The sequence below is a fragment of the Myotis lucifugus genome, unplaced genomic scaffold (assembly GCF_000147115.1).
Source record: "Myotis lucifugus unplaced genomic scaffold, Myoluc2.0 scaffold_99, whole genome shotgun sequence".
NCBI lineage: Eukaryota > Metazoa > Chordata > Mammalia > Chiroptera > Vespertilionidae > Myotis > Myotis lucifugus.
In genome coordinates this window covers 2,679,445-2,706,535 of record NW_005871147.1, presented here as the reverse complement: position 1 = coordinate 2,706,535, position 27,091 = coordinate 2,679,445, and the positions used below count along the sequence as shown (strand labels likewise).

The window sequence follows — 27,091 nt, the reverse complement described above, 5'->3', positions numbered from 1 at the left end:
GAATTTGATATCCAACTGGTCTCACTGTAGAATTTACATTCTTACCTGCCACACTATATTACACTAAGAAAACATTTTTAAAAATCTTACCACATACATTTATTTACCGGGATCTGATGTTTTTTAAAGTAAAGTAACTCATAGTTCTTTAAGAACATACCTAGTCTTATTCATAGAACATATTTGCTGAAAGTACTTCCATACTCTGGTGGAATTGTATTTATAACCTAATTGTTTACATCATTAGGATAACTTTGAACCTACTAGGTTGAGGGATATGCACTAGCAGTTTACATTGAGTGGAAATCCGATCCTTATTTTACAAGGCTAATCTTTGGGTCATGGCTCCAATGTATATTTAATCCTGATTAGGCCTAAATGAGCAGATTAAAAAACACAAAGAGGTAAGACAAAATAATAGTGCAAGTTTCTAAAGTGTAATTTCACTGCAATGTGGAAACTTAATGTATCTAATTTTGCTATGCAGCCACACCAAGTGGTTTTTTACTTTGGCTTTAATGTCCAATTTACTAAAGCACTACATCTAGGAATAGTTCATCTTTAATAGTATATCATATTTTATATTTTTTCTTAAAAAAGAGAATGGGCCTTAATATATTTATGTGCAGCATAGCAATACTTCATATATCTTCATCATAACATAGGTATAGTTATGCATAAGCAAGCTTCAAATTAAGTTTCAAAAACAAACATATATAAACTTACCCTTGATTCAGCAATATTTCTAGGGTCACTTATTTCAGCACCAATTAAAGGACATGGGAGTAGAGACTGGTTGATACAATTTCTACACTGTAAGTAGCTGGTTAAAGAACATTCTTTCGTATTCCAGATGGCATTTAAAGATAAACCTGTCTCCATGCCTACAAAAAATTAAAAAAGGCCTTTCATAAACCCTGAACTACCAGATTCAACATCTCAATTTCACTTATAAAGGTCTAACAGAAAGTGGAGTGGATGTTAAGATTGGGTAATATTTTTGAAAACCATTACTTTAACATATTTAACTTTTACAATCTTTAGTCTAACATAGAAGAGTACAGAAAATAAGTTTAAAAAAGAGTAATAGCTTACATTTATTAATGCCTATTATATAAATTCATTATTTTATTTTCACAGCAATGCTATGAGGTAATTATTATTGTCCACATTTTATGGGTGAGAAAACAGTTTCAGGGAGTATAAATTAAAGTCAGAAAGCAGTAGGCTGGGATTTAAAATGTCCAAATCCAAAACTCATGCTTCAGTCCCTTTGGCTTGGTGCCTTCCTCAGAATCAAAATTGTTTTCAAGAGAAAAATGTAATTCTTTGTTTTCAAATAAAACTATGTATAGTTGAGAACCCTATAAATCTCCATATTCTACAATCATAAAATTGTTCTACATTAATTGTGAAATGGGACTTTTCATAAATTTAACACCAGTAAGTTTAAAACAGAAATTTGTTTATCATACAAGTCTATGAGAATGTAATTTCCCACAATTAAAATAGCAAAGTAATTTTGCTCAAGCTTTCACATGGTAATACATCTGCAGGAGTAGCATTCCTTTTACAGTACATTCATAACAATAATAGATATCACTATTATATATTTGGTTTCAGGACAAAATGTTTCTCCATATTCTTCAGTTGAACAATCCACCGAACAAATTTCAAATATGCAAGGACAATCTTTTTGTGTTGGACTGCCTTTGGTATAAAGTGAGTAAAACTCCAAGTTTTCATGGAGGAAATGAGAGTTCCAGGTGTTGAATGAGCACTTGCTACCTTCTGTAGGAATTAATGGTACTACACAACAAAGGTGTACAGTTATGGCAGAGAAGAGACAAGAGACCAAGAGAGAACCTCTCTTAAACACTGCACTCCCCAACCTCTCTTGTGATTGAATTTTATTTGTGCCTGGAAGTCACTAAAAAAAGGAGTGGAAACTCAGAATGAGATGTTGGAGGCAGCACAGAAAAAAAATTAACAACATAGCTTTTCACTTCAAGCTTAAGTGTATGCAGTTGAAATGGGAAGAATTTGTGTAAAAGAGGACTATGAATCTATGCAAAGTTGTAATTCTCAAAACTATCTTACAATCTTCCACACTGCACTAAGCCAAGAAATTTTAACAACCACATATTCATTTTTTGATAAATGAGTACATTCCCACAAGAAAGAATTTCCAATTCCAGAGAAAATATTGAAATTGGTCAAAGCTGCAAAGTACTGACGTGAACATTATTAGAAACATATGATCTGACCATATGTTTCTGCAGACATTTGTAACCAAAGTAAACATTTAGACTTGTCCTGAATGGTCCACCTTTAAGGTGGTAGCAACAAAAAGAAATCCCAAGTTTTATTTTTAAGGGTCTTTTATATTTAGTATTGAATGAATGTATATTACATAGAGCTTGTTGCCCTTGGATTTTAAATGGGAAGAAAAGGGTTTAGATGAATCCACTGATGTTGAAAATGGTAAATGATAGGGTATCTGGGTTATCTGAAGTCAGCATTTTGGAACAGAAGTAATATGCTTCGCCTTGTCCCTACTGCTTCTAGGAAGAGTAGACAAACTTATTTCTAGGTGAGTGTAGGGCTGGGATAAAGAATAGTAGTGTTTGGCCTAGTCCTTTCTACCCAACATTGGAAACAGGTATTGGTAGAATAAAAATGAACATGATGAGCAGACTTGAAAGTAGCTGGGAAATTGTACAAGGGCAGTAGGCAACCTGAGACATATTTATGCAAAGGTAAAAACACTTGTGTTTACAGGTCATTTGTTTGTCTCTAAGCATCTAGCCCATTGTTTTTTAGGAATAGCTGGTAGAGCCCAGTTGCTTCTACCCTGGAGGTTGCTCCCATGAGTTACTGCCCTTCCTTTACCCAGGTCAAGCCTGCCAAAGCATGCATGGGACCTGGATTTGTGGTTTTGTTTTTTTTCTTTTTTGGAGTCAGTATCAGACACAGATAGATCAATGCCTCATCTGTCCTGATGTGACTTTTCTTATTTATACATTTCTTTGTTTTGAACAAAATTTGAGATTCTGTTTTATTTTTCTTCCTTTGCAATTCTTAAGTCAGTGGAACATATTTTAAAGAGCAATTTTTAAAATTGCTTTTCATTTGAGAATTCACATGAAAATAAAAAGGTCCCTTATTTACGTTTAAGGGGTTTAGAAAGTGACAAGAAAGCAATATAGCTATTAAATAAGTTTACCTTCATTCTTTACTGAAGTCTGATAAACCACTAATGTGGTTTTTAAATGGTTAAGGGCAGCACTGTCCCCGGTGACATAAAATGAATTTTCTTCTTCTGAACTGTACTCGGACTCAGTTAAGCAATGGCAAAGGGATTCTGTGCAACTTAATTTAACATTTAGGAAGATTCTTTGGATTTTTATCAGCATAGCATTCTTGGAAAAAACTTTTTTTAAAACTCCTATAAGAAATAAGGTGAAAGAGATTTAAGGAAAGTAAATCACACTAGCAATTATATTAATTTTCTAGAAATATACTGCTGGTTGCTGTAATTTAGTAAAATTAATTTGTGTAGGTATGTTTGTCAATCAGAAGACAACTCAATGGAGAATTATTACACATAGTGGAAACAATAAAACAAGTAAATATATTGTCATTAAAACCTAGTATCACCAACAGATACCACTTCTCATAATAAACTCTAGTTGGATGCAGTTACAAAGAATATAATTGAGTGGCTTTTTAATTAGTATCTTAATGTGTTAATTTCTTGGTTATCTAAAATTGTACTTTTCTCGAAGAATGCCTTAAGAAATCAATTTAATATGAACTAAATTACATTAAAAACAAAGTGTGGTGTGTTGCCATCAATGACCTTGATCTGTATACTATGCTCTAGGACTGTTGAGTTTATATTCCTCAATAAATGTTAATATATTTTTGTTTAATATAAAAACTAGAGGCCTGGTGCACAGATTAATGCACGTGGGGGTGGGGGGGGCCCTCAGCCTGGCCTGCGCCCTCTTGCAATCCGGGACCCCTCGGGGAATGTAGCAGGCGGCCAGGGAGGAGCCTAAGCCGGCACCACGCCACTCACACTCATCCTGGCCCACTGTGCCTGCTGCCACTGCTCGGTAACGCTGCAGCGGAGTCCGGAGAGGCTCCCGCCACTGCAGCTGCACTCACCAGCCGTGAGCCCAGCTTCTGGCTGACCAGTGCTCCCCTTGTGGGAGAAGACTGACCACCAGGGGGAAGCTCCTGCACTGAGCGTCTGCCCCCTGGTGGTCAGTGCGCGTCATAGCAACTGGTCGACCGGTCGTTCTGGTCATTTGGTCATAACGGTCGCTTAGGCTTTTATATATATCTAGATACTATGATTCTGGAAAGTACTCCTTTGGGTAAAAATAAGAGAATGAGGCTTGCTTTCAGAATTCTAAGACTATGCCTTTCATAAAGAGATTCTGGCAAAGGTAAACTAAAATAAATATAAAAGTACAAAAATACATCAAAATGGTGGAAAGAGTTCCATGACCTTGCTTGAGCTCTCATTATAATGTTCCCTTTTCCTCATTTATAAAATAAGAATACCACCTGTATTGTTGGCTTTGAAAGCTCTGTAATACACTACATGGCACACTCTAAAGCACCATAGATGTATCTGCTATGTTCTTGCTTTGCTTTGCTTCCTTTATAAGTAAAGAATCCAGAGTAGAGAGGCTAAGAGATCAGAAGATGGGAACACCAGGAAAAAACAGCATATCCTGAATTCCCTCAAGAATATATTTTTAAGTTTGGTTTTTGTTTTGTTTTTTCGTAAAAACTTAAAGAAAATTGCCCTGGCCGTGTGGCTCAGTTGGTTGGCGAATCAACCCAAACACCAAAAGGTTGCAGGTTCCATCCCCACCCAGTCAAGGCACATACAGGACAAAACAGATTGTGTTTCTCTCACATCTATGTTTCTCTCTTTCTGTCTCTCCTTTCCTTTTGGAAAGAGAAAGGTCACTAGAGTCTAGAAACTGGTCAAATGAAAAAGGTATTTACGAGAGCCAAGTATCATGACAAAGTAAATACATTTATAGAATGCTCTATTCAATTTATTTAGTCATAGTCAGTTAATATAGTGTTGGGAGTATAAGAGTAAACAGCAAAGACACCCCCCTTCTCCAAAAAAAAATCCCTGATCTGCCCTATGGATTTTACATAGAATGTTCTCAATGGATTTCAGTGTTCCTTTGGTAACTTTTTGTGTGTGTGTGTTTTTTTCTCAATGTATATATATTTTAAGATACTACAATGAAATGTAAAAACAAAACAAAACAGAAAATAAGTCTTCACAATACTTAAGTCTTGCTAGTAAAAGAATAACTACATAGAACTTTTCCCCCAAAGAAGCTCTAAGTGTTTTTCAGCCAAATTTGAAGGTGCAATGCTGAGATAACAATTACTATAGATTATTGTTTTAGTTTCCTAACAACTAACATTTGCACAGTACTTCAGAATTTATAGAGCATTTTCACATATTGTATATCATCTCATTTAATCCTCACAATAATTTTCTTAGGTAGGTAGTGCTCACCTTTCCCCACTAGAAAATAAAGCCAAAGCTCAATAAAGTAAAATACTATGACCAAGGCTACTCTGTAAATAGTAGGGCCAAAGCTCACACTCATTCCTTTGACCCCCAATTCTGTTATCTTTCTCTTTGCCTGATGTTTAAAAAAGCTTTAATGTACTCTACTGCATTGGTATTCATAAAGTTTAATTTATTTCTTATGAAATTATTTATCTCCATTTTAAAATGAGAAAACAAATTCCAAAAAGTTAAGTAGCTTGATCAAAGTAAGTCAGCAGCTGGAACTGGAATGTTTCCAAGTCTAATGATAATAAAGTCCATGTATATTAACAATCAACTTTAAAGACTAAAATATGAAAATATTAATACACCAATCTACTTTATTGAAATTTAGGTGAACCTATACTAAGGATGACACAAAGTAATTTTTTATATTTCCTACCTCCTTCTGCTTTAGGTAATAGTTCAGTTCCACAAATAATACAATAAAGTCCTGACTGGCAAGGCAGGTTACTCGTGTCCTTTTACAACACATAAGAGAGATCAATGATTGAAAGAATGGTTAATATTACAGTATGAATACCATAAGGCAGTTTGAAAATAAAGGAGAAAATATGCCTAGGTAATACTTGATATAAAATAAAAAAAAAATACTTGATATAAAATAATAACTATCAGTATTTAATATCCTTAAATCTTTTCAACTACTATGAATCATATATAAATGATGGCATCTAACTTAGTTTGCATAAATGATACTCCAATTATACAATCTCATATTTTATAATAGCAAGAGGCCAAATGAAACATTTTAATATTGAGCTTTGTAAATACTGATGTAAAATAATTTAATGTGAAATGATGAAATTTTGGGGGAAAGCATGAGCATCAAAATCATAGAAACTACTTAGAAAAGACCAAGATTTAAAAAAATACAAATCAATTATGAAGAATAGTAAGATATCTACATGACAATGCCTTGTTAATAAATATTCCTTTTAATCAGTATTTATCCTTGGATTTTCAAAGGTTAATTTCTGGGAATAGTAAGTTTCATACAGCTTTTGTTTTCTTTCTAATACATTGAAGCTCGTTCATTATAGAGTGGAATTTGGTATAAGATGGGCTGTTTTGGACCTAGTCCAAGAGTTTAGTTACTGAAAGCACTTCATTCTTAGGAGGTTTCACCAATAAGGTGATCCACTGGCTCAGATCCCTTGGATATTATAACAAGGCTCCATTGTAGAGTACAGGAAGCCAGGCAGCTAATGGTTCGTTCTATCAAGTGAAAGCTTAAGAAACAAAATTCTTTTTTTCTTTTTTTTGGTAGGCATGAAAATCGTTTAAGGCTAGAGAATTAATAAGCCTAGGTCATCCGTCTAAATTTCCATTCCCTGAAGTGATGTTCTCTATTGTATGTTTAACAGCTGCAGATACTTCATGTTATGGTTTTAGCTTCCTTAGACATTCATTGTCTGATACAGTCTTAAGTTTACTTTTTGTTAATAAAACTTTCAGTATTAATAACTTTCTATTTACAAAAGACTGAAAACTACCAAGAATTCATAAAGGTTAAAGTAAAATCTTGTCTAGCTCATTAATAAATATTAAAAAGGGCACAAGCAAAAGTAATTGTTAGGTAATCATATACCCAAAAAAATGACATCACTGAAATTAAACAAGTACAATAACCAGTCTTTCAAGTAATTTTACATCAGGCACTTTGATTTTGTAAAATTTTATAAGCAATCCTAAAGAATGAAATATTTTGAATGTGTTTTACCATAGGAAAATAACATGACATAGTCTTATTGCAGAAAAATAATATAGGAAAGCCTTTTTAAAAAATTAATGTCTTAAAGATCATAAGGAAGACTAAAAACAAAGCCTTGTGTGAACTTTGGAACAGTGCTAAATTAAAAACCATGTGATAATTAAATGCATAGTAGTAGCAGAGTAAGAGTTGTCATTAATTTCCAACATAGCTATTACAAGTTTTAAATGATTCATCTAAATTTCAATAGTCAAGACAGGTACCATCTACTCTTTACATTGTACCTTTCTTCCATGAATAAAGCCCTTTCTCCAACTGGTAGTTTTCCTGGTTCGTGGCCTGTATGTTCTATAAATTTTCAGCCCTTGAATAAATTCAGTATTAGATAATTACTTCATATGCATCAAATGGGTAAAGCAAATTACCTGATAAGCATTTCTATCTTAAATATCTCAAAAGTCCTAAAGAATAAACCAAATAATTTTCCTTCTAACCATATAACAATTCTTTATTATTTTTTATTTTTTAACTTTATTTTTATTATTGACAGTATTACAGATATCTCCATTCTCCCACCCCTTTGCCCACCTCCACCAGCTCCTGTCCCCTCTTCCCTCTGGCCATCACATACAACGATTCTTTATTGTTGGTTTATCTATTTATCTATCTATCTATCGTCTTCGTCATCATTAGGAACTTTCATATAAAGTAAGGATGCACTCCAGATATGATTGATTTACTAACTAATAACTGATAGTTTGCCATCTGCCAGGTACTCTTTTAAATGCTTTTATATATTTTAATGTATTCAACTCTCTAAAACATCTTTAAAAAGCATGTAATCACTAATGAAACTGTTCTACAACCTACTGTATTATATAGGTTAGTACTTTTGCAATATCCACTCAGTCAAAATTATAATCTAAGGACACAATATAGATATATACCTGATTCAAAATTGACATTATACAAAATGTTTGAAACACCTCTTGGAATTACTAAAAGCTGTAGCACATCTCTACATACATTCCAAATAAGAGAATTTTTTAGTTTTAGACAGTTTGGAAGGAATAAATATTAGGGAAAGGGGGTGGTATTTGAGATCAACTTGGATAATAACACTAAGATATGAATAAAATATAATGTGCTTGGTTTTTCTCATGTAGTTTACCAATTTTTCTAAAGGCAATGTTTTAAGCACAGAATTATTAAAATAAATATCTTGCTTCTCAAATTATTATGTACATATTCATAAAATTAGTCCCTTAAAGGTAGATTAGTATCATTTCATCTACTCTATAAAATGGTTTGCTTAACTTTACTCATTTTAGAACAAAAGCAATTGAAAAGTAATTCAGAGTAAAATAACATATTCCTTTATAGATTTTTAAAGCTGAGATTTACATGATTTTATAGTACTAAATCCTGCATTTCACAGTTAAAACATTCCCTAAAAGGCACAGTAATTGACAACATGACTAAGCTAATTAGTGGCAGAGGCAGGAATAGAGCCCAAATCTCTTTTCTTCCTCCACCAGGTATTCTTTCTACTACTCCACTACCCTTACCGACAAATTTAAAAATATACCAGAGAGGAGAAATGGTTATATCCTTTGAAAACAATTTAGAAATTACCTTCTAATCTAATGCTTTGTAACTTATTACTCATTGATCAACTAAAAAAATATGTGATACTAGGTGGGATATAGTACATCCCAATCTCTAGATGAATGCTTTAACTGGTAAATTATCAATTTGAACTAAGCTTAAGAGTTATGGCATCCAATGCTATAAAACAGTTAAGCTGTATTCAATCTAAATACCATCAAAATCAAAGTAAACACATGCATATGTAATAATTTATCATCCACATAAATGTAAAATAAACTTGATTGCTGGGAATTCTGACTTGAAAATAATAAACCACTTCCATAACTTCAACAGCTCGTAAAATTTCAATTCAAATCACTCACAAGAAGCCTAAATGTCCATAAAATAATAGATATTTCTTAGAAAAAGATCAGTGAATGTAATTTTGAAATGATGTCAGAGGAGAGCTTCTTTTATAACCACTTTTGATAAGAAGTATTGCTCCATTCACAAAAACCTAGTCAAAACTTACCGAAAGACTTACTGAGCTGTAAGGGAACATTTTTAAGCTACAGTTACATGTTTACATTTACTTATCAAATTTACATATGAAGTTTTTTATCTTAATAGTTGCAAAATTAAAGCCTTTATGCTAAAACATGTCACTTTTCCTCCCAATGATAATGAAGCTAGATAATCAGAACTGAAAATTCGGAGTCCTTCATTTGGCATTTTATAACTTTACATAAGTTTGCTTAAAACATGCTTGATTTTAGTTTATCAAACAAACAAATGCAAGACGTCAATTTAAAATGCATGCAGTTTTCTTCCTTAATTCTTAATTATTATTAGACAGTTTAATGCAGGAATAAAATTTTTAAGAAAACTTTGATTTCTAAAAGAAATGTCAGACTAATTTGAGGTAAAATCTATAATAAAACATTACTGATTTACACTGCTGTTAATTTTTATGTATTGGATGAAAACAAATGGATGAAGAAAAGTACAATATATAAATGTTTATGTAAAATTTAAAATGCCCTAGACAACTATTATCTTTTAGACTGATTAATTTTGAATTGCACTTAGCTAAGAAGACTGTTGAAAGAAAATATTTTGAATGAATCTCTTTATCAAAACTCAAGAATAGTAAAACTTATATTTCAGAACTTACCATACTTTTAAAACTCTAATGCAATTAAAGTAAAAAAATGTATCTCAAATTTTAAAAAATTATACTTTGCTAATGTATAAGTTATCATTTATAATAAGAGTTTAATATAAGTACAATAATACAGTTAAGTATTATTATCTAATACCAGGGAACACACCTTTATTTTGGGGAGGAGACTGTTTAAAGTCCTTTATATCCATTTCATGAGTTTTCCCCAGTTCCAATTCATTTATATGAGTTGTTTTTATATTATTACCAATATCATCAACTTTACTTTCTTCAATATGCATGAGTCTATTTAACTTTGTGTCTGGGCAATCCTCAACTTTCATTTTCCTGACTGAATCTACTACTTTTGTAGTCCTAGTTTCAAAAAGATCTTCAGCTAAAATACAATTTGAATTATTGGCCAATCTATTGTCTCTATCAGTTTCAACTAGTTCATTTTTTTCTTCATTTGTATCTACAGGATCATAAAGTTCAGGTGTAAAATAGATAGATTCATCTTCTGCTTCTGTTTCAAAAGCTCTATTTGAAGTAGAAAGTTTATCTTCTTCACTCACTAGAGATAATTCAAGGTCTGGATCCAGAGCTTCTTTACAGCAGAGTAGCTGTTCGGAATGATCTTTTTTAAGAAGAGCAGCCTCAATCTTTATTGATGAAATAACAGTTTCTGACTGAGGGCATGGTTCAAATGATGTGAGAGATGAGGACTCAAATTTATCAGTGAGTGGCAAAACAGTTTCACAATCCTTTTCTGTTTTGAAAGTGGAAGAACTAGAGGCACAGTCCTCTGATGACCTAAACTTAGGTGTTGTAGTCAGAATTTTACTAGAAAAACACTGTCCCAAAGAATTAGAACTAGACCACCTAACTCTATTTGTTTGTTTGCTGAAGGTTGGGCTTGTGGATCTGGAAATCCCAATGTTTTCTGCTTCCATTGGCTGGCCAGACTCTTCCAATAATTCTGGATCATCTATGAGTACAAAAATGTAAGAATGTTAACTTTCTGTTCCTAGCATAATAATTATTTTATCAAAATGATTTTTGTTAGAAATACTACAATAACTGTAAAGGAGACAAAATTCTAAGCCCACAACCAGTAGCAGGACTTCCATCTTAGAATGTAAATCACAAAATATTAACTCTGAAAAGAACCTTATGTCTCCAGTGAGTCCTAACCCAAGTTATAATGCTGTATGGTATATTTTCAAATCCCTCTCCAGGAACCTCAGGAGTGAATGAGAAAAGGAGTAAAAAGAGGAAGAGGGCTGAATAACGGAGGGAACAGGCTGTAACAATTTACTTTTTAAATCCACTAACTAGTTACTGACCTAGACTAATTCCCTTAAGGAAACTGACACTACACAGACTAAGATATAAAACTGGTTAGTACTCAGACCTGAATTAAAACCTAGGTTTCCTGATTACCAATATAATTACCTTGAATTCACTATGACATTTATTGTATACTATAGATCCAGTGCATGAATTCGTGCACAGGTGGGGTCCCTTGGCCTGGCTGGTGATCGGGGCCAGCTGGCCAAGGGTAGGGACCACAGGAGGTTGACCGGCCATGGGAGGTTGGCTGTGGGAGCACAATGACCACCAGGGGGCAGCTCCTGTGTTGAGCATCTGCCCCTGGTGGTCAGTGCGAGTCATAGCTACCGGCCCAGTAGTCCAGTCGTCCATTTGTAATGGTCGCTTAGGCTTTTATGTATATAGGTAGAAGCATATGCTATAAAATATTTAAAATTTGATATATTAATCTATCATATATTCATTAAAACAACTGAAATAATACCAATTATATATATATATACACAGTTTGGCAAACTTTTTCTATTACAGGCCGGACAGCAAATATTTTTGGTTTTGTGGGTCTTATTGTATTTGTCACAACTACTCAATTGTGCTGTTCTAGTGTAATAAGTACAATTACTCAACTCCACCTTTGTATATAATATGTAAATGAATGGATGTGACAGTGTTCCATTAAACTATATTTAAAAAAACAGATAGCAGGCCAAATTTGGTCCAGAGGCCATAGTTTGCCAATCCCTGATATTGACCATTATATTCTAATATATTTTGAAATATTTTTTTTTTTATCATTTAGAATACATGGCTTCATTTCCTTAAACTAAGAAATTCATGTAAGAAAAAGACCTATAAGTGAGACCAATTTTCAATATAACCTTTAGAAAAACACCTAGCATTTGCATAGTACTTTACAATGCTGTAAATATTTATGTTATTAAATCTTTACAATCCAACTTTGAGGGATAGGTATGCAGATAATCCTTTTTCTATTAAGACTCAAAAAAGTTAAGTGACTTGCTCCTGGTCACAAAGCTAGTTAGTAGCAAAGTTGTTTTTGTTATTTTTTAAAATATATTTTTATTATTGATTTCAGAGAGGAAGGGAAAGGGAGAGAGAGAGATAGAAACATCAATGATGAGAGAGAATCATTGATCGGCTGCCTCCTGCAGGCCCCACACTGGGGAATCAAACCATGATCTCCTGGTTCATAAGTCAACGCTCAACCACTGAGTCATGCCAGCCGGGAGTAGTAGCAAAGTTTGTTAATGGAAAATCAGAAAATGTGCTCAGCTCTCCTGACAAAAGTTTGTTCCCATTCCAATATACTTTACTACTTCACTAATTTATAATAATACTTTACATTACAAACCAAGGTATTTAAGGACAATAATCTACAACACAAAAATATCACTTGACTAAATATAACGGAAGACTTTTCTATCAAATGAAAATGGACAAAGCTTTTCATACATTTGTCCTTCCTGGAGGTGATGTCACTTGGGAGAGATGAACTTTTAGTTATTCATTTTACAACATTTTAGTCCTTAGACACACATTTTTGCTTTACCTTCCCTAGGATTTTCTGGTAATAGATGATTTGCTGCTTCTAAAAAGTAAGGTGAGGTATTGTCCTTCAAACAAGCCACTTCAAGTGTAGATTGACTGTCCTGTATGGACTTTCTGTCCTCTTTGGATACATCAATGAACTTTTGGTGCTTTTTGGAAAATTCAGCCAAAGATTCCAGGGCACTTTCAAAGGTTGAATGGTGCTGAATCTGCTGCCGTACCCATTTAGAAAGTCCTAAGGAAAAAGTACACCCAGGGAAGAAACTTCGGTTATTTTATGATATTATTTATGATATTTGGTTATGATGATATTATGTATTAAGAAAAACTTGGATAATTTTTCTAATGAAGTAATCTAGAATTTAGAGTACATAGAATGGTTCTCAATACTTTTCCTGCCTTTTTACCGTCATATGTACAATATGCTCATATATCAGTAACATTTCTCTTTATATGCAACGATTGTCAACTGGGGAGAGGAAAGAGGCAATGAGAGTAAAGTGAGGAAGGGCGGAATTTTTGTCACTTTAGAATAACTCGGGAATAAAGCAAATTTAATTTAACAATTCCCCACAAAAATTTGCCTTTTCATTATAGGAAAACTAGAAGTTGTAAACAACACAATTTTGCATACTTACTTTCTAAATTTCACTCCTTTTGCAAAAATAAATTCAAGATTTCAGTCTCATAGGTTTTTTGTTCCTTTCCCCCCCCCCCCTAATTCCAAATATACCTTAAACTACTCTGGGGGCCAAAAGGAATAACACTGTTTTATGAGTAAAGCATGTTCTATCTAAATATTACATTATTTTAAAAATATACAAATAATCAAGTTGTAAGGGAAAAAATTTGATCTATGACATATGAAAACTACATAAAAATGAACCAAAATTGAATCTAAGGGGCTGTATAGTAAGACTCACTTCAGAATGAAATTCAAAATCAGATATTCAAACTTTAAAAAAATAAATTTTCTCTACTAATGTTACTAAAATTATCATCACCTTTCGGAGTAATTTAAAAAGTCACTGTGGCCATGGCTTGTGTGTCTCAGTTGGTTGGGTATTGTCCTGGGTAACCAAAGGTTGCCAGTTCAATTCCTAGTCTGGGCACATGCCCAGGTGGCAGGCTTGATTCCTCTCTCTCTCCCTCTTCCCCTCTAAAAATCAATAAAAAATATTTTTAAAATAAAAAGTCACTATGGTGACTACTATCTTTGATTTCAAATACATTCCTTTTATTTGTTGGTTTTTTAAAAAATATATTTTATTTATTTTTTACAGAGAGGAAGGGAGAGGGATAGAGAGTTAGAAACATCGATGAGAGAGAAACATCGACCAGCTGCCCCCTGCACACCCCCCACCGGGGATGTGCCCGCAAACCAAGGTACATGCCCCTGACCGGAATCAAACCCGGGACCCTTCAGTCCGCAGGCCGACGCTCTATCCACTGAGCCAAACCGGTTTGGCCCTTTATTTGTTTTTTAATGGAGTTTTTATATCAGTCTGTATGTGTAAAAATTGAATTTAAACGGATATCAGTCATCAAAAGAAATTTGTATTTTGTGCTATTATTGCCCAGATAAGAAAAAATTTCACATTTTGAGTCTCAAGAAAAAAAAAATTAAAACCAGACAGAAATAAAAAATATTTAATTCAAAAAAAATCTCTCAACAAATCTGAACTATAAGATAAAAGATTAAGTTCTAGATTTTAAAATTTTAAAAATTAAATAAGAATTTCCTTTAAAGTTCTTTATTTTGGTTGCTAGGAGAAAATAATTACACCACCTAATAATATGAAGAAATTTTAGCACTATAGTTACCTCTTCCATTTTGATCATTTTGTAATCAAAGTAAGCCTTTTCAGTGTAAAATGTCAGTTTACTTTTGAAATTTGAAAGAATATGAGCTCCACCTGCTGACTAAACATAAGCACTTAACATTTTGCTTTTAGTTATGTCTTGACCTAAGCACAATTGCTTGCTTTACATTCAAAAGCAAGACTAATAAGGCAACATTTGCTGCTTTAATCCATCCAAGGTGGATATGTTTTGATATCAAACCAAATATAGTAATTAGGCTCTGAAATGGAAAAAGTATAGTCCATACTCATAGAAAGCTAATTTGAAACAAATTTAAAATTTAGAACCTTTTCATTATAGTATAGTATGAACTTTCTAGCATTAAAGATAATAATAAAGATGCAAATATTTCCAACAGTTCTTCAATAACTGATGGGTTCCTGGTATTGCCTCTAAAGGAATTGTGTTACTGCAAAATAAAGACTACAGATGTTCATCAACTCATGATGGGGTTACATCTTAATAAACCCAATGTAGGTTGAAAATATTGTATGTCAAAAGTGCATTTAAAATACCTAACCTACCGAATGTCATAGGTTAACTTAGTTTACCTTAAATGTGCTCAGAACACTTACATTAGCTTACAGTTGGTCAAAATCATCTAATATGAAACCTATTTTATAATGCCCAGCATCACCAGAGAGTATCCTACCACATATCACTATCCCAGGAAAAGTTCAAAATTCAAAATTCAAAGCATGGTTTCTATTCAAAGTGTAAAACTTTTGTACCATTGTAAAGTAGAAAAATCCTAAGTCACACCAATGAAAGTCAGGGACCACCTGAATAAGACATAATATTTGTTCATTTGAATGGGGGGGAGGGAAATGACTATTTGATTTTGGGGCATGCAATAGTTTTTCCTTTTAGAAAATATGAGCTCTAACATAAACCCTATAATAACTGAAGCATTTCTAGACAAGCAAACCAAGAAACACAACAAACTTCAACATAACACAGAATGAAAGAATAAAGAATCCTAAGCAACAAAAGGAGATGTGCTTAAATGTAAAAGCTTAATATTTCTTAGAAAGTCATTTCTGTAGAACAGCTTTTACCCCTGACAATGCTAAATAAATTATTAGTGTTACTGAGTCAAATCCCATATTCTCTGAAATTGAAGGATCCTAATTGATTAATACTATGTTGATAACTAACCAGATTCTCCTCTATAAAGATTGTTTTGCAAACACATAAGCACTAAAAGGCTAGAATTCCTTTCAATATCGACTTTTCATGTTTGATCTAAATATTCAAATTCTCACAATGCAATATACAGATGATATAGCATAGAATTGTGCACCTAAAACCTATATAATTAACCAATGTCACCCCAATACATTTAACTTAAAAATTCTCTATCCAATTCTTTATCTTTAAAAATAGAAGTCATTAAAGACTGTTATTAATTCATTACTCTAAGCCAGTGATGGCGAACCTATGACAACTCATTTTTTTTGGTTGATTTTTCTTTTTTAAATGGCATTTAAATATATAAAATAAATATCAAAAATATAAATCTTTGTTTTACTATGGTTGCAAATATCAAAAAATTTCTATATGTGACACGGCACCAGAGTTAAGTGAGGGTTTTTCAAAATGCTGACACGCCGAGCTCACAAGGTTCGCCATCACTGCTCTAAGCCAATCTGAGAATCTTACCAGATATATATCGACTTGGGTTACTCCTGAAGCGGTCATCCACTAAAATAAGAGCTCCCCAATCATTTTTGTGTCGAATGCATCTATAAAATACAGGAAGAAAATAAAATAGATATAACTTTGAAAATAAAAGCTAAATATCTAATGGAAAAGATAGAAGACTGAAAAAATCAATTACGTGTCATTGGTTTATATTCCTTTAATCAAACTCACATATATTCCTTTAATCAAACTAATTATTATGAACAAGGTTATACTCAATACATTGTACCAAAGTAGTTCTGTAACCAAATCGCATACTTCTGCTGACTATTGATAACTCAACATCCCAAAATGTTATATGCATTCTATTTTGAAAGGCAAAAAAATATATTTTCCAAAACTTTTCTTAGCCACACAGACTATTTTTCACCTCGTGCATTATATTGTTAGTTTTATATAGATGACCTTTATTCTAGTTTAATGAGTTTTTATCATAAGTGAATGTTTAATTTTTACAAAAATCTTTTATATGCACCAATTCATATGCTCATGTAGTTTTTCTTCTTTAGACTGTTAATGTGGTAGATTATACTGGCAAATTTTTGAATATTGAGCCTGCCTTTCATTCCTAGGATAATCACATATGGTCATGATGCATTATTCTTTTTATAGATTGTTGGATTTGATTTGCTAAAAATATTAAAATTAAACATATAATTCAGTGGTTTTTAGTATATTTATAAGGTTGTGAAACCCACACCACTATTATACAACATTCTTATTTCACCAAAAAAATCCCAGTGCCCATTATTAGTCACTCCCAGTTATCCCAATTATTCTCCCTAACCCCTGGCAACCTCTAATCTACTTTGTCTTTACAGATTTGCCTATTTGGGGCATTTCCTGTAACTGGAGTCATACAATATTCAGCATTTTGTATCTGGCTTCTTTCACTTAGCATGATGTTTTCAAGGTTACTTGTATTGCACATTGGTACTTCGATCCTTTTTATGGCTGAATAATATTCCACTGTATGGATATACCACATTTTGTCAATGGGCATTTAGGTTGTTTCCATCTTCGGACGATTATAAACAATAGTGCTAAAATGTACAAGTTTTGGTATGAATACAAAATTTTTGTTATCTTGGATATATAACTAGGAGTGGAACTGCACACTTTTAAAGAAAGAACCCATTGGAAATTTTGGAGTTGAAAAGTATAATTGACTAGGATAAAGAAATAATCAGTTTAATTAAAAATAAGTTAATTGAGTCCTTTCAATCAGAAAATTATGCCCTCTAATTCTGAGCATTTTTCTGAAAATTATTTCTTTGCTATGTTCCTTTCCCTTATTTTCTCTAGTCTCTTAATATGGATATCAGAAGTTGGTTCTTACATACTGACCTTTTTTTTTTAAAGTTCTTTCCTATTTTCCCTTTGTCTTTTTGATCTGGAAAATTTCTATTTTATCTTCTAAGCCCAATTCTTCACTTAAAATTTATTGCTATCATGTTAATGTCTAGGAGCTTTTCTCATTTTCTGTTCTTCCTTTTTGAAGGCACTTAGCTTACCTCTCTATAAATATTACTGATACTTATTTTTTTAAAAGCTTTCTTCTATCCAGAGTTTAGCAAACTATGAACCACAGGGAAAATCTGGCCCATATCTTGTTTTTGTGCAGTCTGCAAGGTAGAAGTGGTATTTACATTTTTAAAGGGTTAAAGAAAAAACAAGAATTTGTATGCAAAACATATATGGCATGAAAAGCCTAAAATATATACTATCTGTCCCTTTATGTAAAAAGTGTGCTAACCCCTGTTCTATTGCACTGTTTCTGTTTTCTATGAGTTCTTCCACCCTGTTTTGTTGGTATTATTTTGCTATCGTTTTGGTTTCTATATCTCATGATACAGATATTCTTTGAATATCTAAAGACTCTTGGGACTTATTGAGGGTGAGGCACTAATTCTTGGCAGCTCTAATTATGGGCGGGGCTTATAGGCTAAGAGGTTTTGCAGTAAGGCAGTGGTTCTCAACCTTCTGGCCCTTTAAATACAGTTCCTCATGTTGTGACCCAACCATAAAATTATTTTCGTTGCTACTTCATAACTGTAATGTTGCTACTGTTATGAATCGTAATGTAAATATGTGATATGCAGGATGGTCTTAGGCGACCCCTGTGAAAGGGTCGTTCGACTGCCAAAGGGGTCGAGACCCACAGGTTGAGAACCGCTTCAGTAAGGTAATCTGGTAGGAGCGGGGCCACTTTGTCACTATCGGTAGACCCTTCCTCATGGAGTGGTCAGTTTCCTGGAAAAGAAATACTGTACTTTCCTGATCTGTAGATATAAGATTGTCAGCTTACTCAGAACTGACAAGAAAAAGGAGATGGAGTTCTGACATTCAGTAGGTAGACTTTTCTTAATCCCCATTGTTAATACATCCTTAGCTGTACTAGGAGTTGAAGAATATATAGACTCTAGTTTAATCTCTCTAGAGCAGCGGTTCTCAACCTGTGGGTCGCGACCCCTTTGGCAGTCGAACGACCCTTTCACAGGGGTCGCCTAAGACCATCCTGCATATCAGATATTTACATTATGATTCATAACAGTAGCAACATTACAGTTATGAAGTAGCAACGAAAATAATTTTATGGTTGGGTCACAACATGAGGAACTGTATTTAAAGGGCCAGAAGTTTGAGAACCACTGCTCTAGAGAGTAAAACTGAATGGGGGAGGGAGCTATCAAACTATTTTTTATACTAACTTGCAACCAATCCTCTTGTGTTTAACCTTACTTTAACTGAAACTTTAGAATGCCCCCAAGTCCTAAGCTTTTCCATGACTGAATCTGGAGGATCTTCTTAGCTTTCATGACTATGGATTTAAATTTCAGTTTTCTCTTGCCTGTTAAGTTACTCAATCATTCATCTGTTTTCCAGTGTTCAGAATTTGCTGACATTTTGTCTGTCATTGTCCCCCCTCTGCCGTTCCTTTTTAATTTTGTAGGTTTGGCATTTTTATTCCTTTACTATCATGGGATTTTGAGAAAGGGTGAAGATTAATATAAATGTTTGATTTTTCCACAGAGACTTGGGCAGAATGGGCAGATGGATATTGCCAACATTATAGGACAGTGTCAAAAATCATTAGAAAGTCAGGCTGGCACTCTGTTTTGGTTCCACTACAGTTTATATTTAAAGTGCCCTATGAAAGAAAGGCATTTAAGTTAACAAAACAGTTCAGAAAAACAGGTTTCACCTTTTCATTTTCCCATTGTTTTCATACTGCCTTGCTCAAATGAATTACGCCCACTTGAGACAAAGGTACTTTTAGTAAAGCAGACCTGTTAGGAAACTCATAGTGCAGTTATACTCTGGTCACAAAACCATATGGTACATTCCTGAAAGCTGTTATTACATTTCAAGGACTTATATTACTTCAAATACTCATGTGGCCTTAAAAAAAGATAACACTTTTTAAACACAATTTGTTTCTGTTTACTTTAGACCCTCTAAACATATCCCTTGTAAGGACAGTGCCTAAGTATAAGCACCTTTTATGTCAATCAATACACATTATGAGTATGATCAAATGATGTAAAATATTTACTTGGTTTTTAAATGGACATGTTTCTATAAGTTGTTACTTATTGATACTGTTGCCCTTAAAATCAATGACAGTTGTTACCCATTTTTTAATTAATAAAATACTATAACTACAGTATTATATATCAATACTAGAGGCCCAGTGCACAGATTCGTGCACCGGTGGGGTCCCTCGACCTGGCCTGCGCCCTCTCGCAATCCGGGACCCCTTGGGGGATGTCAGAGAGCTGGTTTCGGCCTGATTCCCACAGGCCAGGCCGAGGACCCCACCGGTGCACAAATCCGTGCACTAGGCCTCTAGTATGCATATAAGATCTTTGGTTAATCTCTTCCCGTCCTTCCCCCCCTCCCCCCTTCCCTCTGAGATTCATCAGTCTGTCCCATGTTTCCATGCCTGAGGTTTCTGCTCCTGCGTTGAGCATCTGCCCCCTGGTGGTCAGTGCACATCACAGCTACCGGCCAGTTGGCTGGTTGGCCAGCCGCTTAGGCCTTTATATATATACTAGAGGCCCGGTGCACAAAAATTTGTGCACTGGGGGGGGGGGGGTCCCTCAGCCCAGCCTGTGCCCTCTCGCAGTCTGGGACCCCCTCAGGGGATGACCAACTGCTGGCTTAGGCCTGCTCCCCGGGGGATTGGGCCTAAGCTGGCAATCAGACATCCCTCTGGCAGCCCGGCAGCCCTCGGGGGATGTCCACTTGCCAGCGGGGAGCAGGCCTAAGCTGCAGTCAGACATCCTTAGTGCTGCTGAGGAGACAGGAGAGGCTCCCACCACCACCGCTGTACTGGCAGCCATCAGCCTGCCTTGTGGCTGAGCAGAGCTCCTCCATGTGGGAGCTCACAGACCACCAGGGGCAGCTCCTGCATTGAGCGTCTGCCCCCTGGTGGTCAGTGTGTGTCATAGTGACCAGTCATTCCCAGTCCTTCTGCTGTTAGGGTCAGTTTGCATATTACCCTTTTACTATATAGGATAGAGGCCTGGTGCACGGGTGGGGGATGGCTGGTTTGCCCTGAAGGGTGTCCCGGATCAGGATGGGGGTCCCGCTTGGGTGCCTGGCCAGCCTGGATGAGGGGCTGATGGCTGTTTGCAGCTGATCACACCCCCTTCAGGGTGGGGGTCCCCACTGGGGTGCCTGGCCAGCCTGGATGAGGGGCTGAGGGCCTTTTTCAGGCTGGCCGGCGACTGAAGCTTCCAGCCTCTCCTTTTTTTTTTTTTTTATTCTGGGATTTATTTACCTTCTATAATTGAAACTTTGTTGCCGTCACTGGAGCTGAGAGACAGCTCCTGCTCGGCCTGCTGAAATCAGGTATCTGGGATTTGTTTAACTTCTATAATTGAAACTTTGTTGCTTTTGGAGCTCAGAGCCAGGCCGCGGCAGGCGGGGGAACCTTGGCTTCCTCCATCACTGTAGCAAGCAAGCCTCCTGCTCGCTTCAGCTGCGTGGCTGCCGGCCGCCATCTTTGTTGGCGGTAAATTTGCATATCGCCCTGATTAGCCAATGGGAAGCATAGTGAAGGTAGGGTCAATTACCCTTTTTGTCTTTTATTAGATAGGATATATATATATATATATATATATATATATATATATTACAAATACATCCTTTTTATTCAATTTTAGAAAAGTAGGTTTTGAGGCTCTAGCTCTCTGACCAATATGGTATAATGAAAAAAAGCACTGAACCTGGCATTTTCCACTAATTCAACAAACCATCTATTAACACATTGCGTACCGCATAGAAATCTCTAAGACATACGCCAGGGACTGCACGTTTTTGGGCAAACTGCACGTTATTTAAATCATCATAATGCACCTTAGGTGTTGTTTTTCTATAATTATAACATTTTTATTTACAAAAACAATTAAACAATTAAAGTTCCTAGTACTTTTTTAACATATGGTACTGCGTAAAACATTTTCCTCTATGAAGAGGGACCAAACAAAATTTACATAAGTATCTAGATTCGCTCCTTTTTCCATGGGCGTGAAAAATGAGAACACTCATGAGCGGTCCTTAACAGATGGCGCGCGAAACACGAGAAAACTCCTGAGCGGTACGAAATGTGTTAATTAACCATCTATGTCCCAAGCTGAGATATGGTTGCTGAAAATACAAAAATGTATAATACATGCTTAGGGAAGGAAACAGAGAAATAACAAGTTAATATAATACAATGAGATATATACTACAACAGAAATAATGTATAAAATACTAAGGTTTCTTATAGAATAAATAATTTCAGTTGGAGAAGTAAAAAGTGTATTAATTAAATGTTGGTGCCTTACAATATGAAATTACAATATAAAACGGTGATTTAAAAACTAATTCTACAAAGTACAAATCTTAATGAACCAGAATCCTTAGAAAAAGGAGTATTATAATTAAATTTTATTGTCAGTTTGTGTTAATTCTTAGGTATCACAAGCATGGTTTAGTTTAACTCTTCTTAAATGGTTTGCTTTTTTACGCATAAAATCATCATCTGAGTGTGGCCAGTGTGGCTCAGTGGCTGAGCGTCAACCTATGAACTAGGAGGTCACAGTTCGATTCCTATTCAGGGCACATGCCTGGGTTGTGGACTCGATCCCCATTGTGGGGCATGTAGGAAGCAGCGGGTCAACGATTCTCTCTAATCATTGATGTTTCTGTCTCTTTCTCTCCTCTCCCTTCCTCTCTGAAATCAATAAAAAAATATTTTTTTAAAAAATCATCATCTGAGTCTGATGGTCATTAAGACAAAAACTTTATTATTTGCTAGTAAGCTTCTACAAAGGTGTGTCATTCATTGTTTGAACAACCAAAAATCTTCTTTAAACTTTAGCAAAGTGAGTTTTGTTTTGAGTTTCATTTATTCCACTGATTCTTTGCAACTTTCACTTGTAACATCTATCACTGAAAATGTACAAGTAACTAGGGTTCCAGTGAAATAAAATTCTACCAAATTTCTTAAAAGGAGTAAAGTAGTAAGACTAACTCTACATAGAGCCCCTGCTCACAGATAATGTTACAGTAACATTACATTAAATTTCACTCCACTTACCTACCTAGGGCCTGATTTAAGGCCCTGTATGCTTGAATTTCATACCATTGACGACCAGGTAAAAGACCTCTCAATTTTGAATGCTGGTCATTATATTGGCGCTTTAGTTCAACCTAAAAATTTAAAAATATATTAAAATATAGTAGGTAATTAAAGCTCATTTAAAAAATCATATTAACTTCTAACATTTCAAACATCATTTTAGTAGGGTAGAGAGATTTTGTTTTTCAGTGCTAAATTTGTTTCAATTCATTTAAGACATTTTTTTAAAAATTTTACTTTTTAAATTGAATTTATTGGGGTGACATTGGTTAATGAAATTTATATAGATTTCAGGTGTACAATTCTATAATACATCATCTGTTTATTACATTGTGTGTTCACCACCCAAGTCATCCTTACATTCCCCAAGTTCCTACATGTACATAATAAATTCCATGTGATACAATTGCATTGAGAAATAATGCACATACAATAAAATTCACAAACTTCCAATGTACATGGAGACAAGTTTTGATAAATGTATAGTCATATAATCATAATCAGAATGTAGAATGTTTTCAGCAATCCAAAACTTCCCTCCTATCCCTTTTTCAGTTAATCTCCTTCACTACTGACCCTATTAACCAATGATCTGCTGTTATGTCTTTTCTAGAATTCCATGTAAATGTCATAGAGTATGTAATTGTACCTGTCTTTTTTCATTTAGCATAATGATTTTGGAATTCATTCATCAGTTCATTCTTTTATGTTTATCTAGTCTGATAATCTCTGCTTTTTAATTAGAATGTTTAGACCACTCACATTTAAAGGGTTATTGCTACAATGTGGCTTAAATCTACAGCAGCAGAATACACATTCTTCTCAAATGCACATGGAACATTTTCCAGGACAATATATGTTGGGCCACAAAATTAGTCTTAAGATCTTTAAGACTGAAATCATATCAAGTATCCTTTTCAACCACAAGAGCATCAAATTAGAAATCAATAACACAAGGAAAATTGGAATATTCACAAACACGTGGAAATTAACACACCTGAATAACCAATGGGTTAAAGAAGAAATCAAAAGAAAATCAATATCTTGGTAAAAATGAAAATGGAAACCAAAACAATGGAATACAGCAAAAGTAGTTCTAAACGAGAAGTTTAAAGCAATAAACACCTATATTTTTTTTAAAAATCTCAAAAAAACCACCCTAACTTTAGACCTTAAGAAACTAATAAAAGAAGACAAACTAATCTCAAAGTTAGCAGAAGGAAACAAGATGAGAGCAGAAATAAATGAAACATAGACTAGAAAACACAATTTTAAAAAATCAATGCAATTAAGAATTGATAGTATCTTCAGGAAATGGTGATTGAAAATGGACATGCACATGCAGAAGATTAAAACTGAATCCTTATCTTACACTATACATAAAAATCAACTCAAAATGAATTAAAGACTTAAATGTATGACCTGAGATCATAAAAGACCTAGAAGAAAATGGGAAAAGTTCCTTGACTTTGGTCTTGACAATGGTTTTTTGGATATGACACCCAAAAGCACAGGCAACAAAAGCAAAAGCAAACAAGTGGAACTATATCAAACTAAAACACTTCTGCACAATAAAACAAACAATCTATATGTATAAAAGGCTAAGTGTCTGTCTGTCCGACCAGTAGCTATGACACTCACTGACCATCAGGGGGCAGGCGCTCAACGCAGGCGCTGCCATGATGCGCACTGGCCATTTAAAAATAAATGACACCATGGACCTGGCGCCGACAAACCAACACTCGGCTTCCCCCAAGTGGGACACAGACCCCGCCACCACCCCGGAGTGACACTCCACGAAATTGCAGCCAATGCTGCCAAGACCCCATGGCGCAAAATGCAGCCCACAGCCCAGCCCAGCCCGGAAACAGTGGCTGTGGACGCCAGGTAATGATGTCACATAGCAACACCCGGCTTCCTCTCCCTAGCAACTAGCATCCTTGGAGTTTCTTCAGCCCAGGAACCCAACTTGCTTTATAGCCAGGTGCAAACATTTTACAGTTCAACCAAATGTTTGTGAAGTGTTTTCTCGTGCCTCATCTCATTTGATCCTCACAGAAGTCCTGGAGTAGGTAGATAGGAGACTCGGTAGAATCCTATTTTCTTTTCATTAGCAAGACACAAATAGTGATATTAAAATATTTCTTCTAATTAATTTCTTTTCAATGTGCACGAATCCGTGCACTGGTACACTAGTCAACAATATGAAAAGACACAACCTACAGAACATGAGAAAATATTTACAAATCATATGTCTGATAAGAGGTTTACATCCAAAATTCGAAAACATACGAATAGCCAACAGGTATATGAAAAGCTGGATCTCTCAACTCCTGATTAAAAATCTTTCAGCCAGAGCCAGTTTGGCTCAGTGGATAGAGTGTAGACCTGCAGGCTGAAAGGTCCTGGGTTCAATTCCAATCAAGGGCATATGCCAGGTTTCAGGCTTGATCCCCAGTAGGGGTGTGCAGGAGAATCAATGATTCTCTGCCATCATTGAAGTTTCTCTCTCTCTCTCTCTCTCTCTCTCTCTCTCTCTCTCTCTCCCCCCCCTCCCTTCCTCTCTGAAATCAATAAAAATATTTTTTTAATATATTTTATTGATTTTTTACAGAGAGGAAGGGAGAGAGATAGAGAGTTAGAAACATCGATGAGAGAGAAACATCGATCAGCTGCCTCCTGCACATCTCCTACTGGGCATGTGCCCGCAACCCAGGTACATGCCCTTGACCGGAATCGAACCCGGGACCCTTCAGTCCGCAGGCCGACGCTCTATCCACTGAGCCAAACCGGTTTCGGCAATAAAAATATTTTTTAAAAAAATCTTTCATGGTCCCAAACCACCACAAGTAACATTGAAAGGCAAATTAAAAACTGGAGAAAGGTGCTGTCATCAAATATACAATTAGCTCATACACATGACCAATAACAAAATCTGAGCTACTTACCAAAGAGAAAAGTGAGTAATGTCTATGAGAAAGCAAGTCATCAAAAATGAATGATAAATGGCTGGTAACCCACATGAAAATATGCTTAACTTTACTAGTAAGCAAAGAAATGTAAATTTAACAATCCCATTGTTTTTATTTATACAATACTGACAAATATTTACCAAATGTGCTTATATTTTCCCACAAGAAAAGACAGATAATGTGTACAAGGATATTCATTGCATCTTTGTTTGAACTGAAGAAAAATAGAAAACATAAATGTCCACCAAATGGATCAATTTAACATATTACATTTACTCTGAGATAAATATTGGATTATTAAAAAACAGATGTATAGCCGTAACCGGTTTGGCTCAGTGGATAGAGCGTTGGCCTGCAGACTGAAGGGTCCCAGGTTCGATTCCGGTCAAGGGCATGTACCTTGGTTGCGGGCACATCCCCAGTAGGAGGTGTGCAGGAGGCAGCTGATCGATGTTTCTAACTCTCTATCTCTCCCCCTTCCTCTCTGTAAAAAATCAAAAAAATATATTTAAAAAAAACACAAAAAAAACAGATGTATATGTTTTGACATGAAAATTTTGCATATATATATTTATTAATTTTTTAAAAAGAACATATACACACACAGACATATACACATGGCCAGGTATTATGTTAGGAATACGGACCATAATTTAGAGCAATGTCAATTATAAACCAGCCTGCCAAAAGACTTAAACTAAACCCTGACAAGAACCACAGGGAGACAAGAGTTTAAGGATGTGTACTTTGAGGTTTTCCCATATCTCTCCTAACAAATTGTTAAACCATGCCCATATAAGTTTAGGATGACTGACTACTAACTGACCTCCCCACAAAAACAAAACAAAACAAAACAACAACAACAAAACCCACAAAAATCAATATTCTTCAGAGAACAGAATCCATAATCACTATAATGTACCAACTATAA

At 34.8% G+C, this 27,091-nt stretch overlaps 1 protein-coding gene across 6 annotated transcripts in view; it reads right to left on the bottom strand.

Moving 5' to 3' along the window:
* Window positions 1-1,119: 1,119 nt before the first annotated feature.
* The window catches only part of BRIP1 (BRCA1 interacting protein C-terminal helicase 1), a 114,694-nt gene continuing 88,722 nt past the window's right edge, over window positions 1,120-27,091 (bottom strand). For 4 of the 6 annotated variants that reach the window (XM_023756823.1, XM_023756825.1, XM_023756824.1 and 1 more), the window contains 5 exons: window positions 23,147-23,259; window positions 16,513-16,595; window positions 12,989-13,222; window positions 10,256-11,074; window positions 1,120-3,448 (listed from right to left, as the gene is read on the bottom strand). In XM_023756823.1, coding sequence (XP_023612591.1) covers window positions 3,213-3,448; window positions 10,256-11,074; window positions 12,989-13,222; window positions 16,513-16,595; window positions 23,147-23,259 — 1,485 coding nt within the window. In that variant the 3' untranslated portion in view covers window positions 1,120-3,212. Of the gene's footprint in view, window positions 3,449-10,175; window positions 11,075-12,988; window positions 13,223-16,512; window positions 16,596-23,146; window positions 23,260-27,091 lie in introns of those variants that run through there. The other 2 variants (XM_023756826.1, XM_023756828.1) reach the window with 1 other exon arrangement.